This window comes from Lissotriton helveticus, chromosome 2_1 (genome assembly GCF_964261635.1).
Source record: "Lissotriton helveticus chromosome 2_1, aLisHel1.1, whole genome shotgun sequence".
Lineage (NCBI taxonomy): Eukaryota > Metazoa > Chordata > Amphibia > Caudata > Salamandridae > Lissotriton > Lissotriton helveticus.
This window is the reverse complement of record NC_136059.1, coordinates 826880818-826899975: the sequence shown is the minus strand read 5'-3', so window position 1 is coordinate 826899975 and position 19158 is coordinate 826880818. Positions and strand designations below refer to the sequence as shown.

At 43.5% G+C, this 19158-nt stretch overlaps 1 protein-coding gene across 3 annotated transcripts in view; it reads right to left on the bottom strand.

Annotated features, from left to right (window-relative positions):
* Window positions 1–10252: 10252 nt before the first annotated feature.
* TNFAIP8 (TNF alpha induced protein 8) overlaps window positions 10253–19158 on the bottom strand; it is a 428765-nt gene continuing 419859 nt past the window's right edge. For all 3 annotated transcript variants that reach the window (XM_078675559.1, XM_078675557.1, XM_078675556.1), the window contains exon 2: window positions 10253–11834. In XM_078675559.1, the coding sequence (XP_078531685.1) occupies window positions 11269–11834 (566 nt within the window). In that variant the 3' untranslated portion in view covers window positions 10253–11268. The remainder of the gene's footprint in view (window positions 11835–19158) is intronic.

Genomic DNA, 19158 nt, shown 5'->3' with positions numbered 1-19158 from the left:
TGCAAGAGTTAGGTATGTACAATGATCAAAAAACATTTGTATACACTTGTAAACTTCGTATGAAGGTCGTCAAGGGTGCAGCTGGCTCCCGCCAGAGCCAATAGTCCGGAGGTTGGAGTTCTACATTAAAGTGCCCGTTTATTAGTACTTTGTTGTGTTATATCCACTGACTATGATTCAGTTCACTTCATTACAGTATTCCACGGAATATCATCATTAAGTCCTACGAGGTGGGTACCCAATCTGTACACCCACCTTTGTTCCTTTTGAAAAAGGAGATTCGGAAGGTTTTGGGTGCCAGTCACATGCTCGATGACAGTCCAGCGCAGGTCGTTGGGAGTATGATTGTGCTCTAAAAAATGGCGACTCATTTTGGTAGTCAGTTTTTTACACCTGATATTGGAACGGTGTTCCCCTATCCTTTGTTTAATTTTGCGGGTTGTCATGCCTGCGTAACGTAGGTCGCAGGAACAAGTGATCAAATAGACAACATTTTGCGTGTTGCAGTTTGTATGGCATTTCTGTGTCCATATCTTCCCTGGTTCAAGGTCAAGGGTTTTTGTGTGTGTCGTCAGGTGACAAACACTACAGTTCGCACAAGGGAAGTGTCCAGTAATTTGCGGCAGACCCCACATTGCCGTGATTGATCTTACTGTGGTTGATGCTTCAGTTTTGGGTCGAGTGTGAACAAGGGAATCTTTGAGGCTACGCCCTTTCTTGAACGAGAACAGAGGTTTTTCCCAGTCTGTTTTGATACTTGACACAATGCGCCAGTTTTTGTTAATGGATTTTTTCAAAAAATTAAACACCGTACTGTATGTTGTCACACAGGTCAGTGGTATGGTTTGATTGTTAGTCAATTTGTCCTCAAGGAGAGCCTCCCGTGGTTGGTTGCGAGCCCTCTTATAGCCCTTGTTCAGTATGTGGCTTGGGTAGCCTCTGGACTCCAATTTTTCTGTTAAATCAGCGGCTTGAGTCTTGAAATCTTGGAGCTCAGAGCAGTTGCGTCTGATTCTCAGATATTGGCCATAAGGAAGGTTCTCTCTTAATGGTCTTGGGTGAAAACTTGTGAATTCTAGTAAATTATTGCGAGCTGTTGGTTTTTGGTAGGTTTTGGTCGTGAGCTTGGTGCCACACACCTGTATCCTTACATCCAGAAATGTAACTTCTGTCTTGCTCATTTCAGAAGTAAACTTCAGATTTACGTCTAGTGTGTTAATCCAAAGTAAAAATGCCTGTAGTTGGTCGTCATCGCCTGTCCAGATAATCAGGACATCGTCGATGTAACGTCTCCATATCTTTATGGATGACGTGTAGGGGCTATTGGGTTGCATGATATGTTTTGCTTCAAAATCAGCAACGTACAACCCCGCCACGCTGGGAGCAAATGTACTGCCCATCGAGGTCCCAGTAGTTTGTAGATAGAGGTTGTCCTTGTAGGCGAAAAAGTTCTCCTTTAGAGCCAGGGTGGCGCAGTCTAGGATGAAGGTTTTCGAGGCTTGATAATCCCAGTTAATGGAGTCTAAAGCCATCCCCAGGACCCTGATAGTGTCGTCCTGGGGAATGCAGGTATATAGACTCTCAATGTCTAGCGTCACCAGGGTGACTGTATTCTGTGGGAGATCAATATTCTAAAGTAATTGAAGTAGACTCTTGGTATCCTTCAAGTAGGATGGTGTGTTTTGTACTAAGGGTTTCAGATAGTAGTCACAAAACCGCGAGAGTGGTTCCAATAGAGAGCCGATACCAGACACGATCGGTCTTCCCGGTGGTGGTGACCGGTTCTTGTGTGTCTTCGGAAGAGTATAAAAGTAAGGTGTCCTGCCCTCACTTGTGCTCAGGAAACCCGCCTCATTCTTGGAAATCTCACCATTCTCTTCAGCTCTATTGACCAGGTTGGTGATACGAACACTCAGCTCGTGTGTCGGGTCTTGTAATAAGGGAGTGTAGTTCCTCCTGTCTGCTAGGAGGACTTCACACGCCTTCTCATAGTCAGTGGTGTTTTGAATTACCAATCCACCTCCCTTGTCTGCTGGCTTTATAGTGATCATGGGGTCATTTTGTAGAGATCTCAGTGCCTGGTATTCCTCCGTGCTGAAGTTGCAGTAGGTAGGACTGGCTTGGTACGTCTCGAGGTCCATAAATACAGCTTGCTCAAAAGCCGTGATAGCTGCAGGTACTGACTGGATCGGTGGATTGAAAGTAGAGTTTAATCTTACACCGGTGTCACCTTTACGTTGTGCTTCGTTTGGATCTTCTTTTCCTTCAAAAAATGCTTTGAGTTTTAACTTCCTGAAAAACGCTGCGAGCTCACAGTGAAGTTTAAATTTGTCTGGGCGGGCAGTTGGAACAAAGCCCAGACCTCTCTCTAGAACTGAGGTTTCAGTTGGGGTTAACACCTTATCAGATAGATTGTTTATGAGACTCAAATTCCGCTCGTGCCTGGTTGTTGTTGTTGTTGTTCCCTGTTGCGGGTGTGGTTGCTCACTGCATCGTCGGTTTCCCATGACACATGGTTCATTGGCTGGCCTGTTCCTCTTCTCTTTCCCCTTCCTCTCCTGCCCTGGCCTAAAAAAGGCTGGCGGTGATTGGGTTGGTAGTTTGGAGGTGGAAAAAATCCTGGGTTCCAGCCCATCATGGGGTACGGTGGTTGGTGAAAGGGGAATTGGGGGCCCATTGTTGGTATTTGTGGTGGCCCTGGCCATCTGGGCGGTTGGTTATAGTAGCCCTGTTGGCCTCGATTATTACGATTGCCCCTGTTTCCTCGTTTCTTTCCTTGTTTCGCTGACCCCGTACTCGATCCACTGCTGTTAGATGTGTTGTCATCTGACAGGTTTTCATTGGACTGATTATTAGAGGATGGTGTATAAGTTGTTGCTGAGTACGGATAGACCTTCTCGTATTCAAATTTCTTCAAATCTTTCTGAAATTTGTTGACCTTGGATAGTGTCAGGTTATCCTTGTACTCATTCAACTCTTTATTTATCTCGTCCAATTTTTTCTTGTAACCAGTTATGGTTGCTTTAAATTTAGACTCGGTTTCCTGTATTTCAATTTGTAGGGCATCGGAGAGTCTCAAGGCGGTTTTAATAATCAGAACAAGCCAGTCGCGGGTACAATGCCACGCGATCATGGCCCACTCTTTCCTGAATGTAGCATCATTCAAAAAGATTCGGGGGGCATTTGTGACCAGTAGTCCTCGTGGTGCCATATTTTTCAGAAGATATTGTTTTAATATAGTGCCGTGCAAGATAGTACGGATCCTGTCTCTTTTGGTTTCAGTGAGTTTGTCCCACTCTGATGTATGAGCGATAACTTGTGCAATAGCTGGATCTGCGGACTGATCGGAATCAGACAGGATACTAGCTATTTCGGACTCCGAAAATGTTAAACCTAAGTTTGCCATAGTGGACCCAAGATGTAGGTGGGTAGAGACAGTAAACAATTAAAAAGAGCCAGAGGGTGTGCTCTATTAAACAAGCTCTCACAGCTCTGCGCTGCTAAGTATGTATGACAAAAAGAGAGATAGGGAGAGTATTAAGACACTCTTGTTCCCCGGTCAGTATTCAATAAACAAAAGAAGAGTGTCCATGTAGATAGGACTATGCCAATCACGGGAGCATCAGAACAACCACACTGGGATGTCAAGGAAGGCCCTCACTCACCACCTAGTGATGACATGCTTCATCATCGGGCCCCACCAAAGAGACCGAGTGTCTCTTTGGTGTGCTGCAACGCCAGAATTACTGCGGAGCGGGATGGTGAGTAGAGGGCGTGTTGCGTGCAAAATGAAAACTAGTGAGTGATGGAGGTTAAAAAAGTCAGTAGTGTATCAAAGAAGAAACTTTATTAAATGATCACTAAAGACAATGGAGTTAAAAAATATGTGAGGGACCAGTCCACTTTAATTGAGTGGTGGGTTCCTACAGAGTTGTCGACATGTTTCTTGCCATTGAAACGGTGTTAATTTACCCGGCAATTCATCAGGACTGGGTGTGCAAAAACCCCGGCGGTATGGGCACGCTAAGGCCCACCCTAACCTGGGGACGTGAATGTGAAAAAATTAAATTAAAAGGTGTCAAAAAAGTGCAAAAAATTAGGAATAGAAACTTATCCCTAATTACTCCTGGTTTAGGAGGCTTCTACTGATCGTTTCTGCACCTAGAAGGAAAAGGACAGAGACATACAGATAGAACAAGACAGACATTTAGAATAGTTTCTGATTGTCATAGGTTCTGTAGTGAATAACGTGCTCCAAACGTGAAGGCATTCTAGCTGTGGTCGAATAGCGCTATGGTTAACACCACCTGATAGCCCCGGGTTCATAAGAGCTAGGAGATGTGCGGTGTACTATTCGTGGTACAAACTAGAAGTGACTAAGGGTTAAAATAAGTGAAAATCTTCATAGAAGATCGTCAACAATGCGATCAATATATAAGTATGTAGAGATCGCCATTAGTTAAAAATTGTCTCACTTTCAGGGTGTTATGAATAAACACCATGGGTCTCAGGAGGGGGGTGGAAGCGTATTCGGCACACCCTATAACATGGCAAAGTAAGGGAAACAAAAGCGGTATTAATGTACTGCCCCTTGGAAAACGGAGCGCGATCTGTCCTTAGCTCTATTATCAGCAGGGGGCTCCCACTTACGCCCTCGACGCTCGGCACCCGTGGTCCACCTACGTCGCCCTCAGACTGGACCCCGACGATGTTAGCGCGGGCTCAGATCTGTGCTTAAAAGCAAAATGGCAAAGTGGCGATTATTTCCGGGTGGGCGGTGCCCAATGACGTGTTGTTAGACGGAGCACCCGATTGGTTATGACACGCGGTCACGAGTTTACCGTTACTAGGCGTCCCGTGTAAACACAGAAGCGATTCTCCAAGGAGCGTCAAAGGTCACATGGTTACGCGTTGCCTGGTAACCCAGTTCCATAGGGGGTGTGTTTAGCTTGGACTAGCGCATACATGCTGTGCTGGCTAGTTCAGGGATTGTCATATAGTTGTTAATTCAGATCGAAGACACGATCAAATAAACGGCGGAAGGTGCATCCAGAGACAGAGGGTAGAACATTTTACTCCACCAAGGTATATTTCAACCTGTCGGACCATACTGTTTGCCGGGAAGACCTGAAGAACTGGCCCATGGAGCTGGAAACAGGCATAATCATAGGACCCGGGAAAAAAAAAAACCCGGACATCCTACTTCCAACATAACAGGAGATCCTAAAATGCACGCTTTCTCATACTGCAGGATCTAGCCAGGTCCATCCTAGATACCTCATAAAGCGAAGTCAGCCAGCCTGAGTGGGGGGGAGCAGCACTGTCCACCCAGAATTTACATATTTCTCTTCTGGCCATAAGGATTGCATAAAAAAGAAATTATCTGGCTTGGCCCGTAACATTGTCATCAAGGCCGAAGATAATTAAAGGAAGAGTGATAGTCACTGAAGTCCTCAAGATGGAATCCAAAGTCTTCTTCACCTCGTCCCAGAAGGGGCTGATTACAGGGCAATCCTTGAACATATGAACATCCAATGCTTCTGGGAGGCCACATTTATTGCATACTTTCCCTGGCTAGAATTTTGATAATTTTAAAGGAGAAAAGTACGCCCTATGTACTGTAAAAAGATGGTTTTGTTTCAGACAGGCAGGTTTTACTATTTTATGCAATAAACTAAATGACTCCATCCAGACCTGTATACACTGAGAGTTTAACTGATCTCCCCATAACTCATCGGCACGTTTGAAGTCGCCATCTGCCTCCTCCTCAATTGCCCAGTACCAAAATGCAACCTCCTTCCTACCCCTGGGCCTCACCACAAGAAGTCCCTCAATATGACTATCCCTTCCCAGAAGAGTATCCTTCCTAGACTGTGCCTGCGCCCAACTCTTCATCTGAATATATTTGAATTTGGAAAGTCCTGGGCCCACTAGTCCCCGTAGATCTTCCCAGGACAAGATAAAGCACCCTCCCAACAGGTCTCCGCAATTTTGAATACCCGAGTCCCTCACCGGGAGGATCAAAATATCCTGAAAACATGGTGGTGTACCTGGGGAGTCCCATATTGGTGTATTATTTAGCTAAGCCCAACCTTCCTTCTTATAATTGCCCAACTTCTAGCTACCGAGTAAAGTATTTTTAATTTAATTTTTTGTTAAGAATTTTTGGTCCCCAAATTTGAACAAAAAGCCTTTCTCCGGCAGGCCTTCTCCCTTTAACATGGCCCGAAACAGTTCTCCAACTGATGTATTGGTGGGTACCTTTAGGAGCATTCTCGAGTGTGAGAGTTGAAAGGCCCATGCATAATATTGTAGGTCCGGGAAAGCCAAACCTCCTTTTTCCCTCCTCCTCCTAAGTTTTTTCCAAGCTAGCCTGGTCGCTTTAAATTTCCAGATGAAGGAGTTTAATTCCCGTTGGCATTTCTCTATTTGCTTGGTGTTAAAAGCCAAGGGGATAGAATTAAAGAGAAATGTTAGTTTGGGCAGAATGGACATCTTTACTATGTCCATTCTGCCCAAACTTTATGATTGCTCTTAATGGATCAGATTTCTCTACTCTCTGGATCTCCTCCTCCCCCTCAGGACCCTCTGTTAGAACCTTTATCTACTTCCCCTTTCATTAACGCCTCCCAAGTTTATAAATACCTACATTTTTCTTCTCCTAGTCACCCTAAAAGTAAAGTTGAGCTTTTATGGGAATCTGATCGACAACGCACCCTCTCTGTTCATACTTGGAACTGCATTTGGACACACCTACATCACACCCCTTGTAATTGTAGCACCACTATTTTTATCATAGACTATTTTTAACTCCATTATCAATTTCCATATATATAGTTCACAACTATCCCCAAGTTGTTGGGTATGTCCGTCCTTCTACTCCCGGCTCCTTTAAGCATACCTTTTTTCTTTGCCCTAATATTGCCCGCTTTCGGCCTAAGTATGTGAATCAATCTCCTCCATTTGTAATATTAAATTTTCTTTTGACATATACTCCTTATTTCTGGGGAGCAAATCTGCAGAATGGTTCGCAGTGTGGGTATATTTGGGGGCTTGTTTATTGCTATTGCCTTTCAGGTAATTACCCCTAATTGGAAAGATGCCTCTAAGGTTTCCTTCTCAGCCTGGTGGAACCTTCTTTGTTATCATCATATACTGGAACGAGCTTCTTCCCAAACTTCAACAACTTATTTGTAAAGAAGCCTTCTGGTCTCCACTCACCAACTACTTATCTGCATCTGCACTGCATAATCAACATAACTCTTTTATTTATCAACCACCATGAGTACATTATTCTTTTATTTTTATTTCCTTTGATATGTCACATATGCAGTTATTACTCTAATTTTTGAATATCAATGTGATTATTATAAGATTATTGTTCTAATATAATATTAGATGAAGATACTATATTTCCAATTTCTTTTCTCCTTTCCTTTTCCATTTCATTTCTGTTTCTTTTTTGCCCATGCTTTTTCTTTAGATTTTCCATTTTTCTGAAAAATTTAAAAAATGTAAAATGCTATTTATTTTTTCAGATACAAATTTTATTATCGCTTTTTCTCTGTGGCATATCTTAAGATTCATGATAGATTTTTTACGATATTTATTCCATCAATTTATTTACCCAGTTGTTAAACTAATTCTACTTGTTTTTACATGAATTGTTGTATATCGTACCTTAGTGTCTAATTACTTCAATAAAGCTCTTTAAACTCAAAAGTAAGTACACTGAGAGAAGGGAGGGAGGATACATTACAGAGAGGACATTTCTAAATGGGATACAAGACCATGTTAGCGAAGTGGTCCCAGCACAAAACCAAAGGTGCAGAAAGCCAAAGGTAATCCTGGACGTCATTTAGGGGTTGCAGCATGACCACTGTCACTGCCTTTACGGCCCCTGTCACTGCCTTTGCGACCCCGAGCGTCAGCAGTGGCAAACGCATCTGGTCCTTATTGACGTAAGTGGGGGCATCATTTATCTCGCTCTTAGTCAATTTTTTGTTATACTACTAGAGAATAATATAACATTATCCACTAATAGTTTCATTCTTTTTAAATGGAGGGGAAAAAAAGCTACAATATGACTTTCCTTGGCAACTGAGTTAAGTTAAAAAAATGCTTTTAAATGTATGTATATTGTGTGCATGCTTGCAGTTTTCGGTGTGTTTATGTACGAGAGTGTGTGAATGAGTGTGTATGTATAAGCATATATATGTGCAAGTGAAAGTGAAGGTCAAGGGACATGTGAAGTCACTTCCGCTACCCCTGGCGAATTGACGTCCATGGCGGTAATATCATTAAAATGGTTTTGCTGCCACACAGGCATGTGCATGGATGTGCCTCCAACGTTACAGTGTTGGTTCTAAAAATATATTCATTAAAAAAGGCAAACTTTACACACAGGATAGCAAGAAGGCTGAAAAGGATTAGGCTTGAATAGCATGTCGGGGAGTCAGTGCACGAAGATCATTCAGGGCAATGGGCACGTTGGGTATGCAATGTAATGTATCGGTCAAACCTCTGTTGAAAATGATTGCAAGCAGTGTGTTGTGCTGTGGTAACTTCTAAGCACTCTTTCAATGCAGCACCGGAAAATCTGCATTTAGAACCCCAACACTTCTTTCCAAACAAGCTCAATTTCTTTCAGCAGAATCATAGTAGTCCTTTCTCCCTAAGCACCACTATACGTCCTCCAAGAGTCCCACCACAGTAGCCTTACTCGTCAGCTTAAAATGCCTATTCCAGACCAAACAATAGTCAACTCCTTCAGGATAAATAGTAACAGCAGATCAAAAGTCCCTGTCTCTCGGACCTCCACAAAACCAACATGGTGTAAGAATTTTAGGCAATACCCTTACTATCTACACACCCAACAGCAAAACAGAGAATTTGACACTAAGCATGGGCAAGCAACGTACTCCATTCTAGCTTTGTGATGAGTTCAGCAGGAGCTGTGACACAAAAGAACTGAATTTTAAAAAGGTCCTATTTTTGTTTGAGGGGCTTCTTTTCCACTATAATCATGTTGCCTTGGTGTGTCATTACGTGCACAGCAGCAGCCATCTTAAATGGAAGGATTCCTCAAACAATCCAGTAAGATTCACCGCCTGGGCCGTATTACACATTATCACTGTTTGCGCCCCCGGGCACCATCTGTAATACGGCCTCTGGTCTTTTCAACTTTCAGCACTTGTATATTATGTGTTTGTTCTCCTGGCCCTGCCTTGCTGAATTATTTGCCTAGAATACTGTTTCTTAGCCTTATCAAAAATGTGAATAGCACTCCAATAAAGTCATAGCTGAAGGAGACTGCCTCAAATGTGATAACTATGTGCCTTTATTGAAGTATATGGGCCCAGAACTTTGCATGAACTGCAATGGAGACACTCCTTTAGATGACCAACACACCAGCCGACCAATCACATGGTGAGCTGTCATTAAGACGACAACAAAAGGGGCAGAGCTACAGCACCAGCCTTTATACTTTTTTGTGGTCGTTTTTACAGGATCGAAGGAACTTTGCCACAGAGCTAAGCTGTCTCCTGCCAAATCTAAAGCCCAAACACATTTCTCCCCATAGTCAAACTAAGCAAGGTCAAGTGTGATCCCACTAGAGGGCCTCCTGCTCTACCTTAAGACAGCACCCAACAGGCCTACCAGCACAATCACAATCTTCTCCCAGCAGGAGGGATGGGCAGGGCTTGCTTCCTAAAGCTGTACATGGCGAAAGAATTAAAGATGAATCGGGATGATAGCATTTCCATAGCATGGGTTTCATTTCTCAGATGAATTTCGGATATCAATGACCTGAGAGAAACTCCAAATCTGAAAGCTTTGGCATAAAGGTATTTTAGCAGAGTGAAGCCCACTGTCGCAATGCACCGAGCCTGCGACTACGCCACCTTCTCAGTGACCTTGTTGAGGGGGCTGAGGTATGTATCTAGTATTATAAAGCGTGCTGTTGGTGCACCTAATTACCGTTGGTAATAAGTCTGCACTGAATAAGTAGCGCAATAAAATGGAGTTGTGTATATGACACCCTAAATTCACATGCACGCCTTTTTGGATGAAAGCGTAATGCGACAAATCTGAGTAAGACACCTGCAACATGTTGTGTTAGAGTGCTTCTGCTACACCCAAATGAAATCTGTTTGACAAGTTTCACCCTTTATTAATACACAGTATCACCTTTGAACACTAACTTTAAATGTTGCAAACAAAACAAAAATAAAACAATCATACATATAGGTTGAGTGCAAATATCTTTTGGTTTACTTGTAAAAGAAAATCAAAAAACAAGAAGGTTTGAAAATCAAATCATTATAAAAGCTTTGCATTATTGTCTGCAGCTTCCTTTCAGCTTCATAAACCTCTGAAGTGCGAACTGTAAACTTTAAAGGGAATCATAGGTATTTACCTTCTTTTGTTGGGGGAATCAAAAGAATAAATAACACCCTCAATGTATGTGTCGGCCACACAATATACTGTAAAGAAAATCTCAGAAAAGAGCATTCGCATATTTTTGAGGACACTGCTAAACTATTTGATTTGGCATAGTTTTAAAATAAACGCATTATTTATACTGCCGTCGACTCATCACATTAGAGGTGGTGGTATTTAAAGCATTTGCATTTTACAGTATGGAGTGATATTTGTCCTTAATTTGAGAATAGAACTAGTCCTGAGCTAAGGTGTACCCAGACACTTAGAATCACGTAAAACAAATCTTGATTTAACACTGGAATACTGATTAATAATCGCCACGTAAAAAACCCTGGAATGTCCTAGAGTGAAAAATAGAATAAAAGGGTAATATAAAATGTATCAGAAACATGTTTTTCTAGTTTTAAGTGTAACAAATAAAAAATATAGTATCATACTAGCACAATTTTCCAGCAAAATATGTCCCAAAAATGACCACTTTATAGGTTATAAATAGATTTATATAAACAAGACTGTATGATTTATTTTTTATATTATCTGACTTTTAATTAAATTTATTTTGCAGAATGTGAATCGCTGCTTATAGAGCCATATTTTCAATTGTTTTCCACTGCAACCGCTCTGTCATTATCCAAAACATTCATATGCAGTCTTGTATATTTCCATTCGAAAGGGACACCAACAAAGCAGTGAAAGTAGGTCAACATCTTTTTTTTCTGAAGAACCTATATTGTGAATTGTATCTTTTTTGCAATGTCCCTCGTTCCTTCCTAAATCAGGAGTGTTCATGTACACAAATGTAATTAAAGGCAGTTTGTGTGCCTAAATGTTGTCCTCATCCAGCATTTTGTTCACACCCTCGCTGATTCTCTGTAGGTGTGGCTTATAAGTTCCAAAGGGGTTGTACAAGGCCGCTAAGAACTCGCAATCTGAAAAGTGGTCGAATACATGATCCACGCGACCGTGTGATTTTGCAGTCAGATGGCGCTGGATGATTTGATGCAGCATGTCCCGGCACTCATTCAACAGTTTGGACAAAACATTTCGGTCAAAGGTAAAGTCCACCTGATGAAAACTCACTACGGTCATCGCCAGCTGGTGAACTTTCCTCTTGAATAACTCCAACTGGGCAAGCTCATCCGGGTTGAACTGGTTGTTTCTGTGGAGAACTGCCAACTTGATGATGACTTTGATGAGGTCCTTGGTGATCTTCTCTGCCTCCTTTTTGCTCTGAGTGAAGTCCTTGGTCACTCGGTAGAGCTCATCCAGAACATAGCTGCTCGTATCGTCGATCAAGGTGGTTGCTATCGACTTGGAAGCCATTTTGCCAAGTATCTTCTTCTGGACCTGCATAGCCAAATATTTTGAGTTGAAGACATCTGTGGCCACTGGAAGGCAATACAAGAACATGGTGAGTATGTTTCTAACAAGGTGAACAAATTACAACACCCACAGAAAAGCTTATAACATTCAGCATAATTATTTTAAGAAGAATTAATTTTCCATTCACCCCAGAATGCTCCATAAGTGTGGTAATGTTCATTGTCATAATCTGCCCAAACCTCCGGTCACATTAACAGAACATTGATCATTTTGTCCACATCAGCCCATGCATATTCTGTAAATAAGGAAGGGCACAATAAGACAGGGGCACTAATGCTGGAGGTTTGATGGGGGGGGGGGGCATGACAGAGAGGCCTATACAGGGTATAGCGCACTAACAGCAGTAGCACAATGGTGGGCTGCACCTCCAAGGCACACTGAAGGTGGGAATGCCTCATCCCACTTGGCCATACAGCTCAAGCCGGATGCGAAGCAGGGTGGTCGCAGATACCCGGCCTAACATCATTAATTACCAGAATTTCCAGCTTCAGCTTGGGTACTGCTGTTCCAAGGTTCCTCATAGCTGCTCCACACCTTCACTGAAATATGCCACACTTTATTTGTACCAGTAAGAGGTAATGATGTGCTACTGTGCTGGGTGCCTCTCTCTCTCTCTCTTCAGTCAAGCTGAGGATTTCGAAGTGTGTATAGTGTACCGAGAGACATTTCTTATGCTAATTTGTGTGTATAAAGGCTTGCCAAGTTCTTCGGTTGTGCATTTTATTAAAATATGATATATCCAAACCTGTCCCCAGAACGGTATATTATACTCTGCCGAGACAGATTATGCTCACAGTTGGAGCTGTCAGTTTACGTGCACTCAGCTTTGCAATCGCTGCCAGTGGCAGGAACCAAGAACCGAAGGATTTCACACAATATTTGCATATATTTTTAAACCAATCCAACCCCTTGGTAAAGGCATGGCTTTAAAGCGGCTTTCAGCCTGGTCCTTTGTGTAGTTAATCTCCGAGTATTGAAACTTGGTCCTTTTACGGGCACTTCCGGCCTTTGACCAGGTACCGATATTAATATTACTATAATCTATTTACTTAGCACACATTCACCACAGCATCTTGGAGATAGGAACTGAAAAGAAAGGTTAAGAACCAACAAAGAAACACAGCCAAAGACTGAGCTAGCTCAATAAATACATGTTCAATGTACGTTTGAAACTGTTAAGTTTATAATGTTACCAAGACTAAATGGGAGTTAGTTCCATATCTTGGGGCCTCGCACCGGAAAGGCTCAGAGCCTCAGAACTCCTGGTCTGACATATCTGAACCGAGGTACTTCATCTAACAGTCAAGAGCAGGAACTAAGTCCTACACTGTTTGTACAGGGTGACTTTATGTGCGTCAAGCAGTTCCTTCAACATTAAATTCTCAGCTTCACCGGCAGCCATCTTAACTTCTGTCTGGCTTGCAACACATGGTTGCCTTTCCATAGACCACATTCTAGACGGATGGCTATAGTCTGATGTCAGTGCAGTTTAGTTTACTGTGGGAGGCCGAAATACACTGCATTGCAGTAGTAGATGTGGGCAAGCACACACGCGCCTACCACTTTATCATGTTAGTTTGACGGGAGGAAACGCTTTCTAACAAATTTCAGCTGAAGGAAACCAGATGTCCAGATCTTTTCAATTTGTTGTGTAAACAAAAGATCTGGCTGAAAACCGCCCCCCAAACTTTCCACCCTTGTCACCGGGATTGTAAAGAGGCCCAGGTGGTGTGGTATTGTATCCTGCAACCAGACTGCTTTCCAATTAGTGGGATTTTAGCCTTATCGCCGTTTAATTTTAGTACGTTGGTAACCATTCCCAGACACTAAGCAGAGCGCACTATAAATGCCCGATAGAGTTAGAGGTGTACTGGTCGAATTTCCACCAGGGTTAAGTGTCATCTGATAGGATAGAGAATTAAAGCTAAACGATCGGATGAGACCACAGAGCGGCTTGATGTAAAGTTCAGATAACTCTGGTGCGAGAGGTGGTTTCTACAGGACTACACAGGGTATAGAAAATTCCACAAGTCGAAAGGGCAGAAAGAATTCTACTTATGTCCTGATTGAAACAAGGGATGCAAAGCAGGACCAGGCGAAACCTATCAGCCCGATGCTAACAAAACTGGATCAGAGTAGTTTCTCACCAGCTACATCTGTGAGCCTAAACATTCAGGAAATGGATTCTGACACTGCAGCATAGGATTTAACTGCTGAGTCAACCAGAGGATGTGGACAAGAAATGGCGGTGTTATCATGAGATCCAGACTATTTCTATCGGTGCCATAACATTGAGCTTGCCTTTTCTGCAAAAGAGGATCTTTGAACCACCACCTCTGTGTATGGCATGTTTTAATGGTTAAACACAGGTTGGGACCTCCTGTAAACTCAACGGTCTTATGCAGCAGTGCAAGATTTCAAATATATCACTGCAGGAGGTCAATGATCCAGAACTCCTCCCCCACACTAGCTGATACTCCACTAAATGCTAGCTTTAGATGTAACGAGAGACTAGTACTGTGTGATGGGAGCAATGAGTAAGCACAGTCGGGTCTGTAAAAAGCCTTCCCTAGCTCTTGTGCGGAGGGGGTGGGATGCAACAGTTTGCATGAGCATACTAGGCTTCATGAGTTTCAATCCTCATTCCCTTCCAATGGCATTGTTTCACTGACTACCCTGTAAGATTTCCATCGCTGAATTAGTAGTGGATTACCAGCAACCGTAACCCATCATAAAATGAATGGGGCTTCTCAGTTCTGCAGCAGTCTGGCTGATTAGACAACATTTCATCATCTCTCTGCTAAAAGTGCACTCCCACCAGAGAGCCGCTGCAACAGATATTCAATGGTAGGTTTAAAAGGGCCTGCTTCCTTCTGGTCATATAGCTCCTAGAGCAGTGATACTTAAAGTACGGCCCGTGGGCCTCCTGTGTCCCTCCTAACCTTCACATGCGGACCCCGCACTAATAGCAGCACTGGGCTGCTGCTTAATTCAGAGAGCACTAATATTCAGAGAGATGTTAAATAAATGAGAAAGCTTGTATTCGCAAGCTAACTAAAACAAGCATTTACAATGCAACGGTTTCGCCTTTGGAGAAGTTAGAGCTATTGGCATTGTAAATGACAAAATTTGTATTTATGTGTTGGTTTTGAAAACAGATAAATAAATGGCATTGTCATTTACATTGCCAATAGTTTAATCTCTCGCAAATGTGAGAACTATTGTCTCCTACGGACGAACTCAGCAGACAGCAATTACTACCACACACACCCAGACCCAGCCCCACACACCCAGAGCCAGCCACACCCAGAGCCCCCCCCCCACACACACACACACTGGAGCAGTCACACACACACACACACACACACACTGGAGCAGTCACATACACTGGAGCAGTCACACACACACACACACACTGGAGCAGTCACACACACACACACACACACTGGAGCAGTCACACACACACACACACTGGAGCAGTCACACACACACACACACACACACTGGAGTAGTCACACACACACACACACACACACTCTGGAGCAGTCACATATACACACACACACACACACACACTCTGGAGCAGTCACACACACACACACTCTGGAGCAGTCAAACACACCCACACCCAGGAGCAGTCACACACACACACACCCAGGAGCAGTCACACACACACACACACACCCAGGAGCAGTCACACACACACACACACACAGGCGAAACCTAAAAACCTCCCGCCCATGCTCATTACTTGATAAACAGTACCCTCAACTCAACCATACCCGACATGGGTGACCAACGCCTATAACCACCAGCTATTCACAAGGTTTAGGTTACATTTTTAATACAATGAATCAGCTTCCCCAAGGGATAGTCTGCTCATGGTTCACTAAGCCGCAGTGAGAGCAAAAAAGACAGCCCAGTGTCCACAATTTACCTGGCCAAGAAAGATTTGTAATAATTCTTAAAATATTTAAAATGTAACTAACTGAGGCCGGATAGGCTACACCTCCTGATGCTAAAGGGTGTTTGTGCTTGCCTATGTAAAGGAAGCTTTCTAAGCAGTGCAATTAAGCTCCTGGAAACCCCTCGAAGTGATAAGCACGCTATAAAAATGCTGAATGATTGAAGCTCTGGGAGGCGTGGAATGTACTAACGTCGAACAACGTAAAATACAGTCTGCAGAAGCGCTTATAAAAGTAAATGTCCCTCTTCTACGCAGATCTATGGCGCACCTCATAAAACAAACTGTTAGATGTTTACTGAAGCGTCGGAAGACACATCTGTTGTTAGAAGACATACTTATATGCTGTGCAATTACACAAGCCACCAAAGTAAACATTTCTTGATTCAGCCAATACTGCTTGCACGAAACGTTGCCTCTGAGTCATGCCCCTACGAACAATAAATGAAAGTGCAACACCGGCTCGTAGAGAAACGGCAAGCAAGTGTGCTATGTGTGTGGGGGATTTTCACGCACAACCCTTGTTGCCGCCCCGACTGGGCTGAATGCTCATTGGCTAGCTACTGAATTAAATTCTCTCCTGTGGCTATGAAAAGCAGCATTTTTCAAAGAAATGTGTGCGTGTGTTTTGAAAATTCGTCGAATCCATAGAGTGCTTCGCGCAGCAGATCAGCTGGTTTCCGCACAGCAGAAGGCTTCCAGGCATTACTAACACCAGCAAAGTGCCTTTTCAGTATTCAAATTTCGGGTAAAAACGAAGCTCAGAGTACTTAGAAACACAATAGGTTAGCCTCTGAAAATGGGAATCAAATGTGCTCAAAGCACGGGAAACTTGAGATCACGGAAGTCAAAGCACCCATCGGGAATTTGGCAGTCCCCGATTATTCATCCCCATTTGGTGTATTCCTAATAGACGTGCCTTCATCCCTCGCCCTCCATAACCCATCTACAACCCCCCTGTACCCTAGGAACACAAATGGAACACCTAAAACACTGTCAGAGACGAGGGGCCGTGAAGGAATGAATCGAGGCTGCAGAAGGGATGGGGCGGAAGGGAGAGACGGATGTGGCAGACGCACAAATAAACAAGCATTTACAAGTGGGACACGGACAGCGGGAGGAGGGCGGGAACGGGGAGAAGCACACGGACGGGGGGTGGCGGGAACGGACAGGGGGGGGGGTCAGGAAGGCTTCCTCCGTTGGAGGGGGGTGCGGGAACACACGGAAAGCACTCACCTGGACTTCCTCCGGCGTCGGAATGACGAAAAGCAACCTGGACAAAAACAAAAATAAACCCCGCCTACGGCCGCGATGACGACATCGCAGAGGCGGAGAGCGAAAAAATCTCGGGAACGCCCACGAATCTGGTCCGGCCATGACGGACATATCTCTGTTCCAATTGCCAGCCTCCATTTATGGAGCTAGCCAATGGAACAGAGGGCGGGACTAAGCCCTACACTGTAGGGACATAAGATTTCTCCTGGGCGGAGCTAGAAGCTCCGACGCCAGGCAAAACCTAATAAAGGAATAAGAAGCAAATAAAGTATCCTGCACCATTTAACCACCCACAGACCTTTACGCCCTTCCTGCTAGCATCAATGCGGCCCTAGTGCTCATCATAGATCATACACCACAGACCACACATTGTGGCCCCTGGGAAAATGTTTGTATCTATGTCCTAGAGAGTCTGTTGGCACTTACACGCAGTCCTGTTAAAAAGTAATCATTTTAGTTTTACTAAAGATGGCATTTAGAGAGTCACAAGAGACTTGGATCTGGTACAATGCGGTTAACAACCTAATAGAGACAATCTGGTTTGAGGTTACCATAATTAATCAAGTAAATGTGAGGAATGGTGTCTGTTCACACATTTGTTTTATTCGAAGTACTTGGAGAATACAGTGCAATAATAACTGCTGTGGCCAACCTTGCACTTTTGAACATACATCATTTTGCTGGTTTCAAACGAGGATGATTCATTTCATTAAAATTGTTTATTCTTCCTGAACCAATGAATCCATTTTCTATTTATAGTTTATGGTCTCGAGATAAGACCCTCTCCACCTCCCCATCAAATAGCATGCATAGTTGTGCTTCTCAGAAAGAAACACTTTAACTGTTCATGGCACAGTGAAGCCTCTTGAAGGAAATGTCCAGCAAAAATCAAAGAAGAGAGGTGAGCCCTTAAACTATTACCTATAGACGATTAATGAGTCACAAGAAGGTCCCCGCACCTGAGTTTGGAGATTGCTAACTTCTTTTCAGTGATATTCACCTCCTAAAAACACAGCGTAGCACCATAAACTTTAGTATAGTCACCCTCGTTGCAAACCTGCACTACTTAAACAGTTTATTTTTCATCGGGCACTACCCTCATTCAGGAGCTAGCAGGGTGAATTACCAATGGGTTCCAGGGCCAATGAATGCATTCAAATGCTGCCACACCAGACAACGTGCATGTGCTGGCCAAGGCGCTGGCACTCCTGACGTCAGAGCGCTTTTGGGAAGAAAAAGGGGGCGACGGCCCTGGCATACCAAGGAGCACATGGCGATTCTTTTCCTGGAAGCGTGGTAATCAACGCCACCGAACACAGGGGCATTCAGACCACTTGGAATCTAGGCAAACGAACATTCCAGAAGCAAAGTTTGCAGGGTCAAATATTTGTCATTTGTTTTAGTCAAAAATACATGTTCTTTTTTCACTTGTTGAAAACATGTACACGAGCAACTAGTTGGCATTTATCAGGTTAGAGCTGAGCATGGCGTGAGACGTTAAGAGGGGGTTTCTGTGCCAGGACCAGCAAAAACTACGTTTCACTCTTGACTGCTCCAAAATGGCACCGCAACAAAATACTTCCCTATAATTACTGACCACTCCACCTGTACACAAGGCTATCCAACTACTGGGAAAGCATGGACGGGTCCTTTTCACACCATTGTGTCTCTATAGCTAAATATAACTCCAAAGGAAAGCGCTATGTTATAAGCACCTTTGTATCGCACTTTGCATTTCTATGGCAACTTGGCACGGAGTCTGAGAGTTCTCACCGCACAGTCATGAAAATGAACACAGAACCTCAATACCTTGCCACTTTAATATACATGAACATCTCACTACTAGCGATTAACCCAGTGGCTGGCGTCACGCCTCACCTAAAATACAACCAACTCATATCAGTGTTCCCTAAACTAATGGTGTGACTTTTTAGTAAGGACTAGCATATCAACTATGTGTCTCACAGTTATAACACCATTATTGCAGCATCATAGATGTATATGTATCTTGTACGCGGCAAACAGCTTGATAATCCACTCTTTGTTGTGTACGACATGGCTACTAAGGTACAAACCAATCACAACTAACT